General features: G+C 34.2%; 1 protein-coding gene across 1 annotated transcript; it reads left to right on the top strand.

Moving 5' to 3' along the window:
• The first annotated feature begins 12,988 nt into the window (after nt 1–12,988).
• LOC132609493 (U3 small nucleolar RNA-associated protein 18 homolog) lies at nt 12,989–15,150 on the top strand. Its single transcript, XM_060323495.1, has 2 exons — nt 12,989–13,116; nt 13,338–15,150. Exon 2 carries the CDS (start codon nt 13,357–13,359, stop codon nt 14,941–14,943), a length of 1,587 nt encoding a protein of 528 aa, XP_060179478.1. The 5' UTR covers nt 12,989–13,116; nt 13,338–13,356; the 3' UTR covers nt 14,944–15,150.
• The last annotated feature ends 2,245 nt before the right edge of the window (nt 15,151–17,395 follow it).

Raw genomic sequence — 17,395 nt, 5'->3', positions numbered from 1 at the left:
CTATATTGGACAACCATACTTGGGAATTGGTTGATCTTCCTCCAGGGAATAAACCTTTAGGTTCCAAATGGATTTTCAAGCGGAAAATGAAAGCTGATGGTAGTATTGATAAATATAAGGCAAGACTAGTTGTTAAAGGATTTAGACAACGAGAAGGTCTTGATTACTTTGATATATACTCGCCGGTAACAAGGATTACATCTATTCGGGTGTTAGTAGCGTTAGCCGCCGTGTACGGTCTAGAAATCCATCAAATGGATGTGAAAACAGCCTTCCTAAATGGAGAGTTAGAGGAAGAAATTTACATGGAACAACCTGAAGGGTTTGTAGTTCCAAGGAAAGAGAAAAAGGTGTGTCGACTTGTTAAGTCTCTTTACGGACTAAAACAAGCACCCAAACAGTGGCATGCAAAATTTGACCATACGATGCTGTCAAATGGATTCAAGATAAATGAGTGTGATAAATGTGTCTACATTAAGAACACTCCTAACCACGTCGTCATTGTTTGTTTGTACGTGGATGATATGTTGATAATGAGTAACGACATTACTAACATAAATGCTACCAAGCGCATGCTTGCTAGCAAGTTTGATATAAAAGACTTAGGAGTTGCCGATTTAATTCTGGGAATTAAAATCCATAAGACTCCTCAAGGTCTACCATTGTCACAATCTCATTATATTGAAAAGGTACTTGAAAAGTTCAAATATTTGGACTTTAAAGTTGCAAAGACACCAATTGATATGAACCTTGCTCTTGCAAAGAATAAAGGTGAAAGTCACTCTCAATTGGATTATGCCAGAGTGTTGGGAAGTTTGATGTATATCATGAACTGTACGCGACCTGATATTGCGTGTGCTATAAGTAAACTAAGTCGCTACACTAGTAATCCCGACCAAATCATTGGCTGGCAATGAAACGAGTTTTGGGGTATTTGAAACATACTCAAAACTTTGCTTTGCATTATAATAGGTATCCTGCAGTTATTGAAGGATACAGTGATGCAAATTGGATCACCGGTTCAACTGAAACTAAATCCACAAGTGGATATGTTTTTACCATAGGTGGAGGAGCAATGTCTTGGAAGTCATCCAAACAGACATGTATCGCCCGCTCTACAATGGAATCTGAGTTCATAGCTTTAGACAAAGCCGGTGAAGAAGCTGAATGGCTCCGGAATTTCTTAGAAGACATTCCATTTTGGCCCAAACCGTTGGCTCCTATATGCATACATTGTGATAGCCAAGCGGCAATAGGAAGAGCCGGGAGCGTTTTGTACAACGGAAAGTCTCGTCACATACGACGAAGACATAATACCGTTAGACAACTACTCTCTAGTGGAATTATCACAATTGACTATGTTAAGTCAAGAGATAATGTGTCGGATCCACTAACTAAAGGCCTAACTAGAGAAGTGGTTGAAAGATCATCGAAAGAAATGGGACTTTGGCCGAGGACAAGTCATCGTGGCGGTAACTCTACCTAGAAGACTGGAGATCCCAAGATCTAGGTTCAAAGAGATCAAACAAAGTCATTGATGACGGTTCAACATTGTCACAATAACCTTTTGGTCCATTCTCGTGATGAGACAATGTTCAGTACCTGGATAAAGCATCATGGCTTTTTAATGGTTTCTAAGTTTGATACGGGGTATATCAAATAGTGTATCTATGGGATGACACATTTGGAAATCACCTATGTAAGTGTGAAGTGTAAGCCGCTTCAAGGAGAATTCTGTGAGGCCAATTCTCTACGCACTTATGAACCAGACAGTGTTCATGGCTGAAACGAACAAAACAATGAGAACCAAAGATGGTTAAAGGGTTAATTGTGTGACATGTGGTTGTCTAGGTATACACCAAAGCTCGACGGTTCAAAGATATCAAATCTACCGATTGACCGAGTATATCCGACATATGTTCACTACGGAAAGTTCAAAGAGAAATCTACTTATCCAGATGCGATTAATCCTTGCTTACGAATCGCACAGTATTTTTGTCATGCATGTTTTTCCATAATATAGCCATTCCCCATTCATGTGGGGGATTGTTAAAGCTAGTTAATGATTGAAGCTAGCTAAGTTGGTGTGAATGAGAAATGGAGGGAAAAAGATAATGGAAGGAAAATGAAGTTCAAAGCAAAGTTCCTTTGAAAAAAGAGCCTTGTACCACATTGGTGGTAGAAAGGGAAAGTTATGTGCTTATATTAGAAAGCACTTCCTCTAGCTCTTAAAGGGTCAAGAAGAGGGACTCCCCTCGCGCCGTCGTCGTCGCTCGGCTCGGCTTCGGATTTGGATTTGGATTTGGATTTGGTCAAATGATCTGATCGTTGCCACATTTGAGTTCGCCGAAGTCGTAGGCGTTTGAGGTACCGCCACTCCTACGACAGGTATATCCGTTATATCCTGGGAGGAAATAATCCGTAACCTCGGGTACAGTGAGGGGGTTAAATTCCTTAAGGACACACAGTGAATTCTGTGGTCTCGGATATTTGTTAATTTTATTCACACAGTTGCTGTTTTCATTTTCTACTTACTGGTTTTCTTTCCAGTTTCTAATTCTGCTTTACAACAGTTCTGAACACGGGAGGATAACATCTCTTCTTGCAATTTCTTTCCTTCTTTTGACTCTCTCAGACAACTCAAATCTCTCAAGATTGGTGTCTCTGAGTTTGCGCCAGTGGTGGATCCCAATGGTTTTGAAGACTTTACATTCCCATCAAACCTCAAGAAATTAACTCTGGTACTTGAGCTCCCTTGGAGTAAAATTTCAACCATTGGCAGATTATCCAACCTTGAAGTTCTGAAATTAGAGGGAAATGCTACTTTCGAAGGGAGAAAATGGGACGCTAAGGACGGGGAGTTTCCTAACCTTAAAGTTTTGAAACTAAAAAATCTAGGATTCTCAGAATGGACTGCCTCTGATGACTCATATCCAAACCTTCAGCAATTACTGGTGCAAAGTTGTTGGAACCTAGAGGAAATCCCTGAAAGTTTTGGGAGCAAGCGCACAATGCAACTGATTGAGATAAGATCATGTCGCGACTCTGTTGTAAATGCTGCCCTCAAAATTAAGGAAATACAAATCGAGGAGATGGGGAATTCTGAATTCGAGGTCATTGTTTTTAAGTGGAAGTCACAATCAAATCGTCTTCAGAGGGTTGTTTAGTTAGGTTTCTTTGTCTTGTATTTTTTTGAATTAGAATGGAAGGTGTATGCAATGCCCTCCGGTTATTGGCTTGATATAAGAGTTTAATCCCTACCATTAGATTGTATATAAACTAGTTTTCTCCTTGTCAGACACCCTCTTCAAGCTCAGATATATAGAGGTAAGGATCACTGGTCTTTTCTCTTTTAGTTTTCTCTTTTTTATTTGTTGACATATTGTTCATTTTCTGCCAGACTAGTAATATCCATGGTATTTCTTTCACTCATTTATAGCTTTTAAACTGCAGTTCTGCAAAAACTACTTCACCTTTTGCCTGAGATAAGTCAAGCTAGGTCTAATAAAATTGTCCGGAATTAGCTTTTCCACCATGAGGAAAGGAATGCTGGCTTTGGGTGTTATTAAATGGTTATTTACACAATTTAGTGCTATTGATTAACTAGCAATGTTAGACAGTGCAGGAAGATAGGCATTGGGCAATATTCATGATGTCTGCACCCGGAAAACCTCCAAGCAAGTCTGTTTGCCACCTTGAATTCTTTTTTCCTCAAAAGGCAAATGTTTTTCAGTAGTTCTTTCTCACTATTGGTAGATGTTAAAAGGTTTGAGTAGAAGGGAAGAAAAAGAAACTGCACCTAAATTAGTCCATATATTTCATAGAGTTGTACAGGTTGCCTTATGCTTCAGAACCTTCAGTCCTTGGTTCTTGTATTTATCTGTTAGTACTTTATAGTACTGAATCAAACCAAAAGTAGAATGAGTTAAGGAATTCCCCTTGTGTACTAACATCATATCATTCTCCTCATGCAACCCATGTTTGGTTCTGATCAGAGATGATACATAAATTGTGCAAAAGAATTCTTCATGGATGATTCAAGTGGTAAAGTACTAAGATTTGTCAGTTACAAAAAAGAAAGCTTTATAGTTGTATTTTTCTTAAAAAAAATTAATGTTAAAGTGAGTCTACAACATTAATAGTAATTCTTTTCACCGAGTTAATAGGGGAGAGGGAGGGGCAAATAATGTTATTATAGGTTAGCAATAACCAGGAGATCATTGAATTGCTAAGTTGGAGAGCCGGTACCTCCAACAGTACTGTCTAAATAGCTAGTTATGAATAGCTATAAATTTTGGAAAGAAACATTTAATCATGTGATAATTTTGAGTTAAAACATTATCAATGTTAGCATTGGTATTACATACATGTGTCAGCACAGCTAGCTAGGAATGTTGTGAATTCAAACAAGAGTCATTGGAGCATCAGTGAACACCATTATAATCCCAGGATAACTAATCCCAGGATTAGTTATACTGCTATTTTATCCCAACCAAACGTGAGATAAACTCATCTCAAATATAGTCACGGGATTATTTATCCTTATCCCTCGTACTAAACGAGCCCTTAGTCTCTAATCATTGCTAGTTCTTTAACAAATCTTGTATATATCTCCTATCTTTCAATTAGGGGTGCTTATCGGTCGGTTCAGTTTTGTGAATTATTGGGTTGGGTTAGCAGTTTTCGATTTGTAAATACGCTAAACCCAAACCAAACTGCTAAGATATTCGTTATCGGTCCTTTAACTGTTCGGTTTTCGTTTTAATCAATAAGAAAATGCTCCGCTATTTTTTTTACTTTCTCTTATTTTCATTTGTTCATATATACACTGCCTTCATGCATAAAGTCTACATAAATTACAAGACAAAAATTATAAAATGCAATGTAGCAATCTTTCAAAAATAAAAAAAGGGTAGCTCTTAGTTCATTTGTTTATAAACAAGGCCAACTTTTTCAGAAAAAACACCAGCAACAAGACAAACTATAAAATGTAGAAGAAAGCAGTAAGCAACAACAACACCAAGCCAACAACTTCAAAGATCCAAAACTAAGAGAACTTGTAAGCCGTAGTTTCGTTTGAGAAGTGAGGCAGAGAGGCATCGCAAGCCCTAGTTCGTATGAGAATTGAGAGGATATAATTAGAATAAGCGTGGCTGCGGTAAATAATTTACAAATAGGGTTTGAATTTAAAAATTATGATTTAAAGCCAATAATATATAATTAGGGATAAAATGTAATTTTAAAATTAAGCTTATTGGGTTATGGATTTTACCATTAACTAAATCCTTAAAATCGGAAACCGAACCGATAACCCAATAATTTTTGTTTTATAGAATTGTTTACAAACCGTTAACACAATAACCCATATCGATAAACCTATAGCGTTTTTATTGGTTCGATTTATCGGTTAAACCGGTTTTTGTACACCCCTACTTTCAATTCCTTGTTTGTCATATCTGGTCGTATCATTAGCATTGGCGTACTAGAGAACTCCTCGCTCTATTCTCGTATGCTACAACAAAAATTACAAATTTCAGGAGAAAAATCGGTCACATTTCTAGCATGTTTGGCCATGCTTCTAAAATCTGCATATTTTGAAAAAACATTGTTTCTAAAAATGCTTTTCAGGAAAAAAAAAAAGTTATGGTGAGAAGCAATTTGTGTTTGGCCAATTACATAAAAAAAAACTTTTTGAGCAACAATTAGTTTTTTATCAAACTTTTAAAAGTGCTTCTAAGTGTATTTTCTCATAAGTGTGCTTTTGGGGAAAAATAATTTTTTTAGCTTATAAAAAACAACTTCTGCTGTTCCTGTGAAATACTTATTTTCTCCCAAAAGTTTGGCTAAACACCGCACTTTTTTAAAATAAGCACTTTTGGCCTCACAAGATTTGGCTAAACAGGCTAGAAGTCGTGATTGTTTGCCACTTTCAAACGAAGAAAATAAAGGCAAAAGGGTCAGTGTAACTAAAAATTAATTATTTCAATCAAATTTCAGTCGTTCGATGAACAATAGAAGGGTCCAAAAAGTGGCCAACCCATCCAATTTTGAGTGTTTTTACGAATAATAAAAAGTGATTTACAAGAATAACTCCGAAGGTGGGTGATCTTGAATTTTGGACCCTGCTTATCCCATGTGTAAAACTTCAAATTTAGCAAGTTTTGACTGAAAGTTTGGCCATAAAAATTAAGGGGTCAAAGTTGAAGACTACCTATCTCCAAATGTAATTTCCTGGAATTAGTAAGGCTTTTTTTTTTTTTTCGTGGATTAGCCTTCATTTGGGGTGGTCTTTAATTTTTGTCCTTCAAATTGGTGGTCTTTAATTTTTTACCTTCACCTAATACCCCAAGGTTCAGGGTTCGAATCCCAGCTCAATAAAAAAAAAAAAAATCTCAAGGAAAATGTTTGAATTTGCAAGGCAGAGACAGAGTTTTGCAAAATTCTATCCATACAAAACTCTGCCTTATTTAGGCTAAAATTCTGCCTTAAGACAGAGTGACAAAACTCCGCCTTGCGAATTCAAACTCTAGCTTGCGAATTTTTCTTTAATTTTTAACTGAGCAGAAATTCGAATCTGAAACTAAGAGATTTTTAACGAAAGACAAAAATTGAAGACCGCCTATTTGAGGGACAAAAATTAAAGACCACCCCTAGCGAAGCACAATTCTGCAAATTGCCCATTAGTAAGAAGGGAATGAAAATAGGCCAAATTGAACAGAAACCCATACCCGAGCCCAATAGAAGAGAATAATAAACAAAAAGAAAACCCTAATTAGAACCACCAAAAACCCTTCTCTGAGCTGACATTTGCTCCTCGCCGCCACTCACCGGAATCACTCTGTATGTTTTCACTTTCTCTCTCTCTACCTAGTCGTAAATTCTTCTCTTTCTCTCTTTAATTATTAATAGCAAAAACAAAATTATAATGATTCTTTTTTTTTCTTTTTCGAAACTGGTAAATTTGTATTTATATGCATGTATAGTAGGAATTGAATCTCTTAAGGTTTTTCGTGTGTTTAATATTTTTATATTTTGAAACTTCGCCCCCACCCACCCCCCGCCCCCCAAAACCCCACACACCATGCCACCCCTCCCCCAAATGAAAATCCTTGATGTGTCACTGATTAAACTCCATTGATACAATGACAACAACTGACGATTAAGGTTGTATTTGGTAGGAAGGAAAATATTTTCTATAGAAAATGTTTTCTTGAAAAATAAGTAAGTTTCTTACTTATTCTCTGTAAGTAAGTAAAAAAAAAAATTATTTCAAGAGCATTTATATGTAATCTAGCAAATTATTGTGAGAGTGGGATGAGGTGGGGAGGAAACGGTAAGCTTGGAATGTTACTTATTGAATTTGTTTTTTCTACTTTTATTAGAGAAGTCATTTTTCTCATTTTTAAGGAACTTATTTTCTTAGAGAAAATGTTTTCTAAAACATTTTGACCAACCAAACATGAGAAAATTGCAAAAAAATTTCCGAAAAATGTTTTCCTTCATACCGCACACACCCTAAGCCTTAGACTAATTTCTACGATCCACTAGCTATCGTGCTCTCGTCGAATAAATGGCTCATGTACATATTTTGTGTTAATATTACTAACATGATTCGATTTATTTTTTCAAATAAAGATTTTCCTATCAGCTTACTATATTGATGTTAAAATCAAATCAGACAACTACAAGATGTTTCATGTAACAAATCACTTTGGTATTTAAGCTCTATAAAATCTTTCTCGGTTTCCACACTATAAAAGAAATGTAGAAGTATCCAGAAATCATTAAATATTATAACACAAAATATCGATAGGTAAGTTCAAATTGCTTTTTATCATATTTAAGATGGATCATTTGAATTAATCAGTAATATTATTCTAAGTTTTAATCCCTCTAATTTTCTTTTCTCTAGTCATGCAAAATTTTAAAATGAGTTGAATCGACAAATATTTCTAATAAATTGAGATATAGAGTCGAGAAAAGGACCAAAATCATCCATAATGTTTGGGTTTGGATCAAAATCATACATATTCTTTCACATGGTGCACTAATAGTACATTATGTTTGCATAAGTGGTGCACTTTTAGTCACAATCCCAAATAAATTTAACGGAAAAGAACAAAAATGCCCCTGAACTTTTAGAAAAGGTATAAAAATACCCTTTATTCATCTATTTTGCTAAAACTACCCCTCAATTCAACTTTTTGGCTCATTTATTCCCCTTGACTAACGGACAACACTATTTTTTTTTTTAAAAAAAATAAATTGCACATGACATTTTATTACTGAAAAATTAATTTATTCTTTTAAAAAGAAATCTGAAACCTTGGAATTTTTTTAAATTTGGAAAACTTTTTTTTAACGAGTAAAACCTTGACTAACGGACAACACTAATTTATTTATTTTTTTTAAAAAATTAAATTGCACATGACATTTTATTACTGAAAAATTGATTTATTCTTTTAAAAAGAAATCTGAAACCTTGGAATTTTTTTAAATTTGGAAAACTTTTTTTTTAACGAGTAAAACCTTGACTAACGGACAACACTAATTTATTTATTTTTTTTAAAAAATTAAATTGCACATGACATTTTATTACTGAAAAATTGATTTATTCTTTTAAAAAGAAATCTGAAAAATCGTTATTTGTAGAATAAGGAAAAATAATTTTTCAACGTCCATTTTTTAAAAAAACAAATGTAGTAAGCCTTTTATATATATATATATATATATATATATATATATATATATATATATATATATATATATATATATATATATATAAACAGAATTGGATTTTCATTAAAACATGTGGAATTTTTTTAAGTTTGGAAAAAAAAATTTAACGGGTGGAAACCCCATTTTTGTTTTTAGAAAATTCAATTTTTAAATCTGAAAAACTAATTTTTTTTTTTAAGTAAAATGTGCAAAACTAATACTCCATAATTTTCTTCTAGATTTAAAAAAAGATAGTTTTCTGGTTTTTTTTTTAAACACTGTTTTTCCATAAAAAATTTAATTTTTTCAGATTTTTATAAAAATCCAATTTTTCACATTTTGAAAAGAAAAAAAATTAGTGTTGTCCGTTAGTCAAGGTTTTACTCGTTAAAAAAAAGTTTTCCAAATTTAAAAAAATTCCAAGGTTTCAGATTTCTTTTTAAAAGAATAAATAAATTTTTCAGTAATAAAATGTCATGTGCAATTTAATTTTTTTTTTTTAAAAAAAATTAGTGTTGTCCGTTAGTCAAGGGGAATAAATGAGCCAAAAAGTTGAATTGAGGGGTAGTTTTAGCAAAATAGATGAATAAAGGGTATTTTTATACCTTTTCTAAAAGTTCAGGAGCATTTTTGTTCTTTTCCGTTAAATTTATTTGGGATTGTGACTAAAAGTGCACCACTTATGCAAACATAATGTACTATTAGTGCACCATATGAAAGAATATGTATGATTTTGATCCAAACCCAAACATTATGGATGATTTTGGTCCTTTTCTCTATAGAGTCACTCAATAATAGTTTGAATTTCTCCAAACACGTTGAGTATCTTAGTGTTAAGCACGTAAACTATAAACAAGAGACATTGAATTGGTCAAAAGTAGTCGCCTAAAGTAACAGATATAACAAAATTGCAATAGTTTAGATGATGTCTCGATTTTGATTAATTAAGCAACAAAAAGTTTTGGAACTCTTGGATCGTATTTGCACTAAATTTCAAGCTCGATAGATGGTAATGAACACTTCTCCATAATTTTGAATGCGGAGAATTCAATAGATAGGTGAACTCAATCACAAAAGGATGTGACGGGATGGATGAGATACCTTTATCTCTAATCTGAAATCTCGAATTCGAGCCCTGAGAACAGAGAAATTCCTGACAAGGAGCATTTTCCCCTTAAATGAGCCTTACGCAACCTGAATCTCGGGTTTCCGAGTTCATGCCGCATAAGACCCATTAAAGGGTAAAACACTCCATACCAGAATTTTTTTCATTCTCGGGGCTCGAACCCGAGACCTCTTGTTAAAGATAGAGGAATCTTATCCATTCCACCACAATCCTTGGTGGTGACTTAGCATCATTGTAATGTATGTATTGACATATCATAGTGCCGTTGTTCATAAAAGAGTGACTAGTGCTCAGATGTACAAAGGGTTAGGGCATCAAATATAAATCCGGACATTTATTCTTGAGTGTTTCTTGTAAACCACTTTCTTTTCTTTTTTTCTATAATTTGAAATTAAAAATAATGACAGAGGAGTATAGACCGTTAAATAGTGTTGTGTAATTAATATGAGTAGAGATCTACTGCAATAATTAAGCAGTTTTAAGTGTACATCAACAACAAAGGGCCCTCTAATGTCACAGTAGACAAAGACTCGCTATACTTATGATAATATTAAGAGGTGCTTAAGGAAACTTCCGCGACATGCATGAGCCATTAAAAAAAAAACATCTTTGGTTTACAATTGGTAAAAATGACAGAAAATTCCACAAGCTGTATTTCATCCATTGTTATTTTCACCTTTTTCAACAATCTTAACATCAGGAATTTTTTCAAGTATTACAAGTTCTACAAGAAACTTAGTCAGCCAACAAAGGAAGCTTTACGTTTAATTATGTGAAGTTATCAATTTAATCAATCACGATCTGTATCAAAAAGTATAATTTCCTACTTCTAGTTCATAATCATGGAAAAGTGATATATTGTTAGTTTTGCATGTCCTATTCTTATGAGGTCCCCTGACGGTCACTCGGAAGCTTGTGATCATCCATTAAATGAATACAATTTGACAATGAAATTGCTATACCTTTTTAGATTTGGTAAGAAAAATGCTTTGCTCTATATATAACAGATTTTTTACAATTTACACCCGGTGTAATACCTTTCCTTCACGTTACTGTTTCGATATGAAAAAAAAAACTAAAAAAAATGAAAAGACTATTTTATTCAAAACCCCAAGTGTGAACTTTCTTCTCTTATGCAATTTTGAGCGGAAGAACTTCTGACTTCCCCCATAAGTGCTTAATCTTATGGTTGTCTAATATAAAACAGAAGCAAAAGTTCCGGAAAGTCAAATTCGACATTGCAATTGTAAAAATCGAAGTTCCTGTTCTGAAAGTGAAAGTGGAGTGAAATGAAAGTCGGCGTTAAGCTGGATAGCTCTGTAGATATCTAAAATGCAATAGGGACAACTATTTCGGTTGCTATTTTGAAGATTAAAGAGCGCGACCTAAAAAACAAAAACAACGAGACCCGGTAGTAGCAATGTATCCTTTCCCTCTTGACTATGGACTCAGTCTCTCGGGTATCTACTCCTTGCCTGACATTTTACATTCCTCTTTGACTGGTAGTAAAAAGAAAGGACATGTTTCGGTGCTCTCAACCTAGTTTGGATCGTTTGACTATATATGATTTTGAGTTCTTTACGATCATAAGTTTGATAACGAGGGTCCAAATCAGGATCTTCATCCCGCCTTATTTATTAACTAAGTTAAGGAGAATCAAAATTTTCATAAGATATAGGTATAGCTCTGGAGATGAGATTGGATTCGCGTCATCTCAACCCCAGTAAATGGTGAATCAAAATCAAATGACCTAGTAATATCTTCAACCTGCCCATGTCTTACCCTTGAGACAAGCGTTCAAAATAGCAGTGAATAATGACGTAATAAATCACCTATACAAGTAAGCTTCTAAATCAAAGTATCAAATAAAATACACATATAAGCTCAAATTACTGAATAAACTGCTAAACAAATAAACTTCATGTTGTTGCTGCTAAATAATTGTTATGGAGCATTGGGTTCGGTAACATACATCTCTTATCGAGCTTTGGTGCATTAGCCGATTGTCTATCTGTTAAAATGATGAATTTGAATCAATATTGAGTAAAATCTAATGAGGATTTGAGTGTATTTTGTCATTTTTTGAGTGTAAATATAAGTTTAATATATTTGGCTGATTGTATTTTTGGGAAAAATAGATATATTTGACTGTATGTGGTGTTTGAATGATATGAATACAACCAAATGCAGCCAATACAATTTAAAAAAAAAAAGAAGAAGAAGGATACATCAATATATAAAATATACAACTCAGTCAAATACATGTGACATGGGATAAGGTTGATACAACTGAACAATATATCCAAATACATTGAAATATAGTGAAAACAAAAGGATTATCAGTTTATAAATACAATGAAATACACAACTCGTTCGTGTATTTAAAAGATTTTATTCCACTCTGTTTTTATCATACATGTATTTAAAAACACGAAAATACAGTCGAAACAACATAAAAGGTAGTTACGGTTTGTGTTTCACGATTTTGTATTTCTATGTGTTTCAAAACGCTGAAATACAGCCGCTAGGACATTTGTATTTCGCTGTATTTCAAAACGATGAAATACAGCAGCTGAGACATTAAAGGTAGCTACGATTTGTAATTACCAAACTTGTAGCTATATATTGTTAGAAGCTTATAAAAGGTAACTGTTTATGTAAGTTTCTCTAAAAAATAACTTTAAAATCATTAAGAATCACGTAAATTTGGTATGTCATTTAAACTTTTTGCCCTATTTTATGTTCGGCTTATTTTTGTCCTCAAGGCAAACAATTTTTTTGCGGAGCATAAATTTATATTTTTACATCATAGTATCTCACAAGTTATGGCTCACGTTCTTAGACTTATGCCTCGCTAGACATAAGATCTATTTTGAAGAGTAAAAATTAAAGGAGAATTACAACCAAACTCCATTCGTCCATCTAGTATACAAAATATGTATACACAATGTATAGAGTAGTGTATAGTTTATATTAAAATATACATATGCTATACATACCTATACACTACTTATACATTCGAAGCATATAGGTAGTGTATACTTTGACCATAAAGTTCCCCAAAAATTAAAGACCAGTCTATTTCATCAAAGTAAGAAGGGAATGAAAATGGGCCAAATTGAATAGCAACCCATACCCATACCCGAGCCCAATTTCCTATTGCATTGCTAAAGAAGAGAAAAATAAACAAAAAGAAAACCCTAATTAGAACCACCAAAAACCCTTCTCTGAGCTGACATTTGCTCCTCGCCGCCACTCACCGCAATCACTCTGTATGTTTCCACTTTCTCTCTCTCTACCTAGTCGTAAATTCTTCTCTTTCTCTCTTAAATTATTAATAGCAAAAACAAAATTATAATGATTAATGCTGTGTTTTGCTTCTGTTTCTCTTTATTCCTTGTGATTTTCTTCAATAAGTAGATTAAGTACTTGCATTGCCTTAGTAAGTTTTCCAATTTGAGTGTAATAATTTGGAGTCTACCTTTATTTGCAGTGATAGCGTTATTCGGAAAATGGCGAGTTTATTATCACAGAATATAACTCAATCAATCGGGGATGAAAAGTCTAAAAGCGAGAAAAAAGTTAATAGGAAGAGAAAGAAAGAAGAGAATAAAGAAGTAGAAGTCGAGGAGGAGATGGAAATGAAAAAGCTTGAGAACTTATTGTTCGGTTCCTTATATAACCCTGTTGGTTTCGGGAAAGACGATGGAGGAGACGATTCTGCTATGTTCTTTGTGGACCGGGTCGCGGATAGTGCGTTGTCTGTTTATGAGGGGGAACCACAGGTGGTGCAAGAAGGTATGGCGGAAGTGGAGAAAGAGCGGAAACCTGTGTGGGTAGATGAAGAAGAAGAGAAGACTAGTATAAAAATAGCGAGTGTGAACAGATTGAGGAAGCTGAGGAAAGAAGAGGGCGAGGATGTGATATCTGGTTCGACGTACGTGGAAAGACTAAGGGCTCAACATGCTAAACTTAATCCAGGCACCGAATGGGCCCGAATTGATTCTCAAGGGAGAAGCTATAGTTCTGATGAAGATTCTGACGATGAAGGTAAACATACTGAGGGCTTATTGGCCGATGATATTCTTCAATCAAACGAAGATCTTGTTGTCAAAAGTCGCACGAAATTGTTACCTGGGCTTCTTGAATATTCGAGACTGGTTGATGCAAATGCAGTTGATCCATCAAATGCACCGATAAATTCTGTTGAGTTCCACAGGAATTCTCAGTTGCTCCTTGTTGGTGGATTGGATAAAAAACTCAGGTTTTTCCAGATTGATGGGAAACGTAACACGAAGATACAAAGCATCTTTCTTGAGGATTTTCCAATTAAAAAGGCGTCTTTTTTGCCCAATGGGTCTCAAGTTATTGTATCAGGAAGAAGAAAGTTCTTTCATGTACTAGACTTGGTCAAAGCAAGTGTAGATAAAGTAGGTCCTCTAGTTGGCAGGGAAGAAAAGAGCCTTGAAAGTTTTGAGGTTTCTCCTGATTCAGGTACAATTGCTTTTCTTGGTAATGAAGGATATATTTTGCTAGTTTCCTCCAAAACAAAGGAGCTAATTGGGACACTAAAAATGAACGGAACTGTACGCTCCGTGACATTCACTGATGACGGACGACAATTACTGAGCTCTGGTGGAGATGGACAGATTTACCATTGGGATTTGAGAACAAGGACTTGCATTCATAAAGGTGTAGATGAAGGATCCATAAATGGTACAGCTCTTTGTGCTTCGCCAAATGGAAGTTTGTTTGCTTCTGGTTCAGACAGTGGAATCGTAAATATTTATAACAGACAAGAGTTTTTAGGGGGAAAGAGAAAACCAATCAAGGCAATTGAGAATCTGACCACGAAAGTGGATTTTATGAAATTTAACCATGATGCTCAAATATTAGCCATCAGTTCTAGCATGAAGAAAAACAGCTCAAAGCTAATTCACATTCCATCATTTACAGTTTTTTCAAACTGGCCCTCTGCAAATCGGGCTGTGCACTATCCTCGCTGCTTGGATTTTAGTCCTCACGGAGGATTCATGGCTACGGGAAATGCTGAAGGAAAAGTGTTACTGTACAAGTTGCATCATTACCATGATGCATAGTTAGTTTGGATACTGTTGGCATTATGAGCCAGAAATGTTTTTGTTAGTGTAGTATGAGTTCAAAGGCATGATTTATTTTTTTCCCTTTCAGTTTTCTGATGTAATAGTATTTTTCCATGTATGGCAAGATTATATCTATGATTTGGTTAATTTTGGTAAGGAGCTTTCTCCTCTTATTTTTAACACAGAATTCCTCTGTTGGCCTTCCCTGTTTGTGGCAAAAGCAGATGTCTTACTGTTTAACAGTTGTATTTGTATATGAGTCCTGTATATCTGTTGCATATCTTTTACCATTAAATCACATACTATCCCCCCACCCACCCCCACCCACCCAAAAAAAAGAAAAAAGAAGAATGTTTCCACAGCAGTTTATCTTCCTGGTTTTGGGCAGGAACTTTCTGAATGATGTGTTTGATGCATTGCTACTTGATTCAAAATACAATTTAAAGAGCTGATGCAATGCAGTTTATGTGTGTGAATCAAATGCTGCTTTGGTATTCCAAATGACAAAGCTAATTACCTTATGTTTATGGTTAAAAATTCAGGGGGGGTTGGTTTCTGATTGGTGTGCTCCAAGACAATAGTCTTCCAGATTTTAATTTCTATAACCAGTAGCCAGATATTCTTTGCATCACCTTTGCAACATTTTCCCTATTTAACTTCATTATACATGCATTTTTTGTGAATAATTCATAGAAAATCTATCACAGGATCAAATCTCAGGTGAGGAAAAGAGCAAAATTGACAAACAAAACTCAGGGAGTTGCTGTACAGAAAGCCAAGGAGACAACTTAACAAAACAAACCACATCACAGGTATATTTACTAATCATCATGAGTTCAGGGATTTATGTAAATTCAGCTTATGGTACAATGCCGGTATTTGCTCTGCAGGAGTTTTTGCATGTCTGAGATTCTTTTTACCAAATTGGGCACGGACAATGTCAACTAGTGAATATCATGTTGCCTTCGCGATCATGGGTCTTCAAATAATAAATAACATCCTTGATCTTTCCAACGTTGAGATTCTGATTTACATGTTTTCTTTAAACTTCATGTTTTTGTCATGTTCCAATGGTGCTGAAAATATATCATTTGGACGTTTCAGTGAGTAGTAGATCAAAACATGAAAGAAATAGGTCAACTAAATGGAGAGGTAGTACTGTACACAAAAAAATTTCAACATCGAACTAGCTCATTGCAATCTGGAAGTGGCCTAGATAACTGGTGTTACCTTTGTGAAAACTAGGGGTGTTCATGGTTCGGTTTGGGTCGGTTATTGATTAAAGCCATAACCAAACCAATTTAGTCGATTTTTAAATGTCTAAAACCATAACCAAACCAAATAAAATAATAACCACCTGTTTGGTTATTGACGGTTTGGTTCGGTTTGGTTTGATTTTTCGGTTTATGACTAGCAGCCATGAGACTTATCAGTAAAACATTAAAAAGTTGAAAAAAATATGTCTTTTTTTTTTCAAACGATAACTTTTATTTACAGTTTAAGGTGGAACATACATCATAGAAACATTTTCACTATTAGTGATAGTGTAGTACTCCAGTTACCCAAGGTTGCTAAACTATAACATAGAGAGCTAAAAACTAACTGAGTAGCGGCTGCACCATTTTTGTCGTCTTATACACATACCTGAAAATAAAGTAGAGCATAGGAGCTTTTACCTGTTGTTACAAACATACATGTTAATTAAACATAAAGACTACCTAAAATTAAAATGAAAATATATGAAATAAAAACACTTTATGTAATGCTCTCAAACTTTGGGGCAATACTTGCATTTTGCCCCCAATTCTATCATTTTATTAAAAAAACTTTGTGTAATGATCCCAAACTTCATATGTTTTTCTATCATTATCGTCAAGGCTAGGGTCTCGACTACAAGAAGTTGTTCTTTTTTGCTTTTTAGGAGGATTACCCACGGAAAAAATATTAGGGCATTACCATGTGTTTGAGTTGCAGTAAATGCTGATGTTACTGAAGTATCTTCTATAGGAACCTCCAAATTTACAACCTCTGTCCTTCTCATATGAAAATCATTAGAAGTTTAGGACTCATTTAGACAAGAAAAAAGAAAGGTATAAATTCGAGAGGAAAAAAAAAAAAACTAAAAGCAAATGGCTGACAAAGAAAGGTTAAAAATTTAAGTTAAAGACATTAGACACTAACGTGAGCTTTTGTTAATAGGTTTACACTTAACACTTAAAGAGTTAAAAGACTTAAAGATATGGGCTTGGACATATTCTTAAAAGCATGGCCTTAAACAATCATGTGAAATAAGTAGACCAAAAATCAAATTAATGATTAAAAGGTATAAAATATTTATAATTATTTATGAAAAACTAATATTATACATATAAATAATTATAAAATTTACGTATATAATTTATCGGTTTGGTTCGGTTATTTATTCGGTTATTTTTTAATAGAACCATAA

The sequence above is a fragment of the Lycium barbarum genome, chromosome 9 (assembly GCF_019175385.1).
Source record: "Lycium barbarum isolate Lr01 chromosome 9, ASM1917538v2, whole genome shotgun sequence".
In the NCBI taxonomy this organism is placed as follows: Eukaryota; Viridiplantae; Streptophyta; class Magnoliopsida; order Solanales; family Solanaceae; genus Lycium; species Lycium barbarum.
This window is presented reverse-complemented; position numbering and strand designations above follow the sequence as displayed.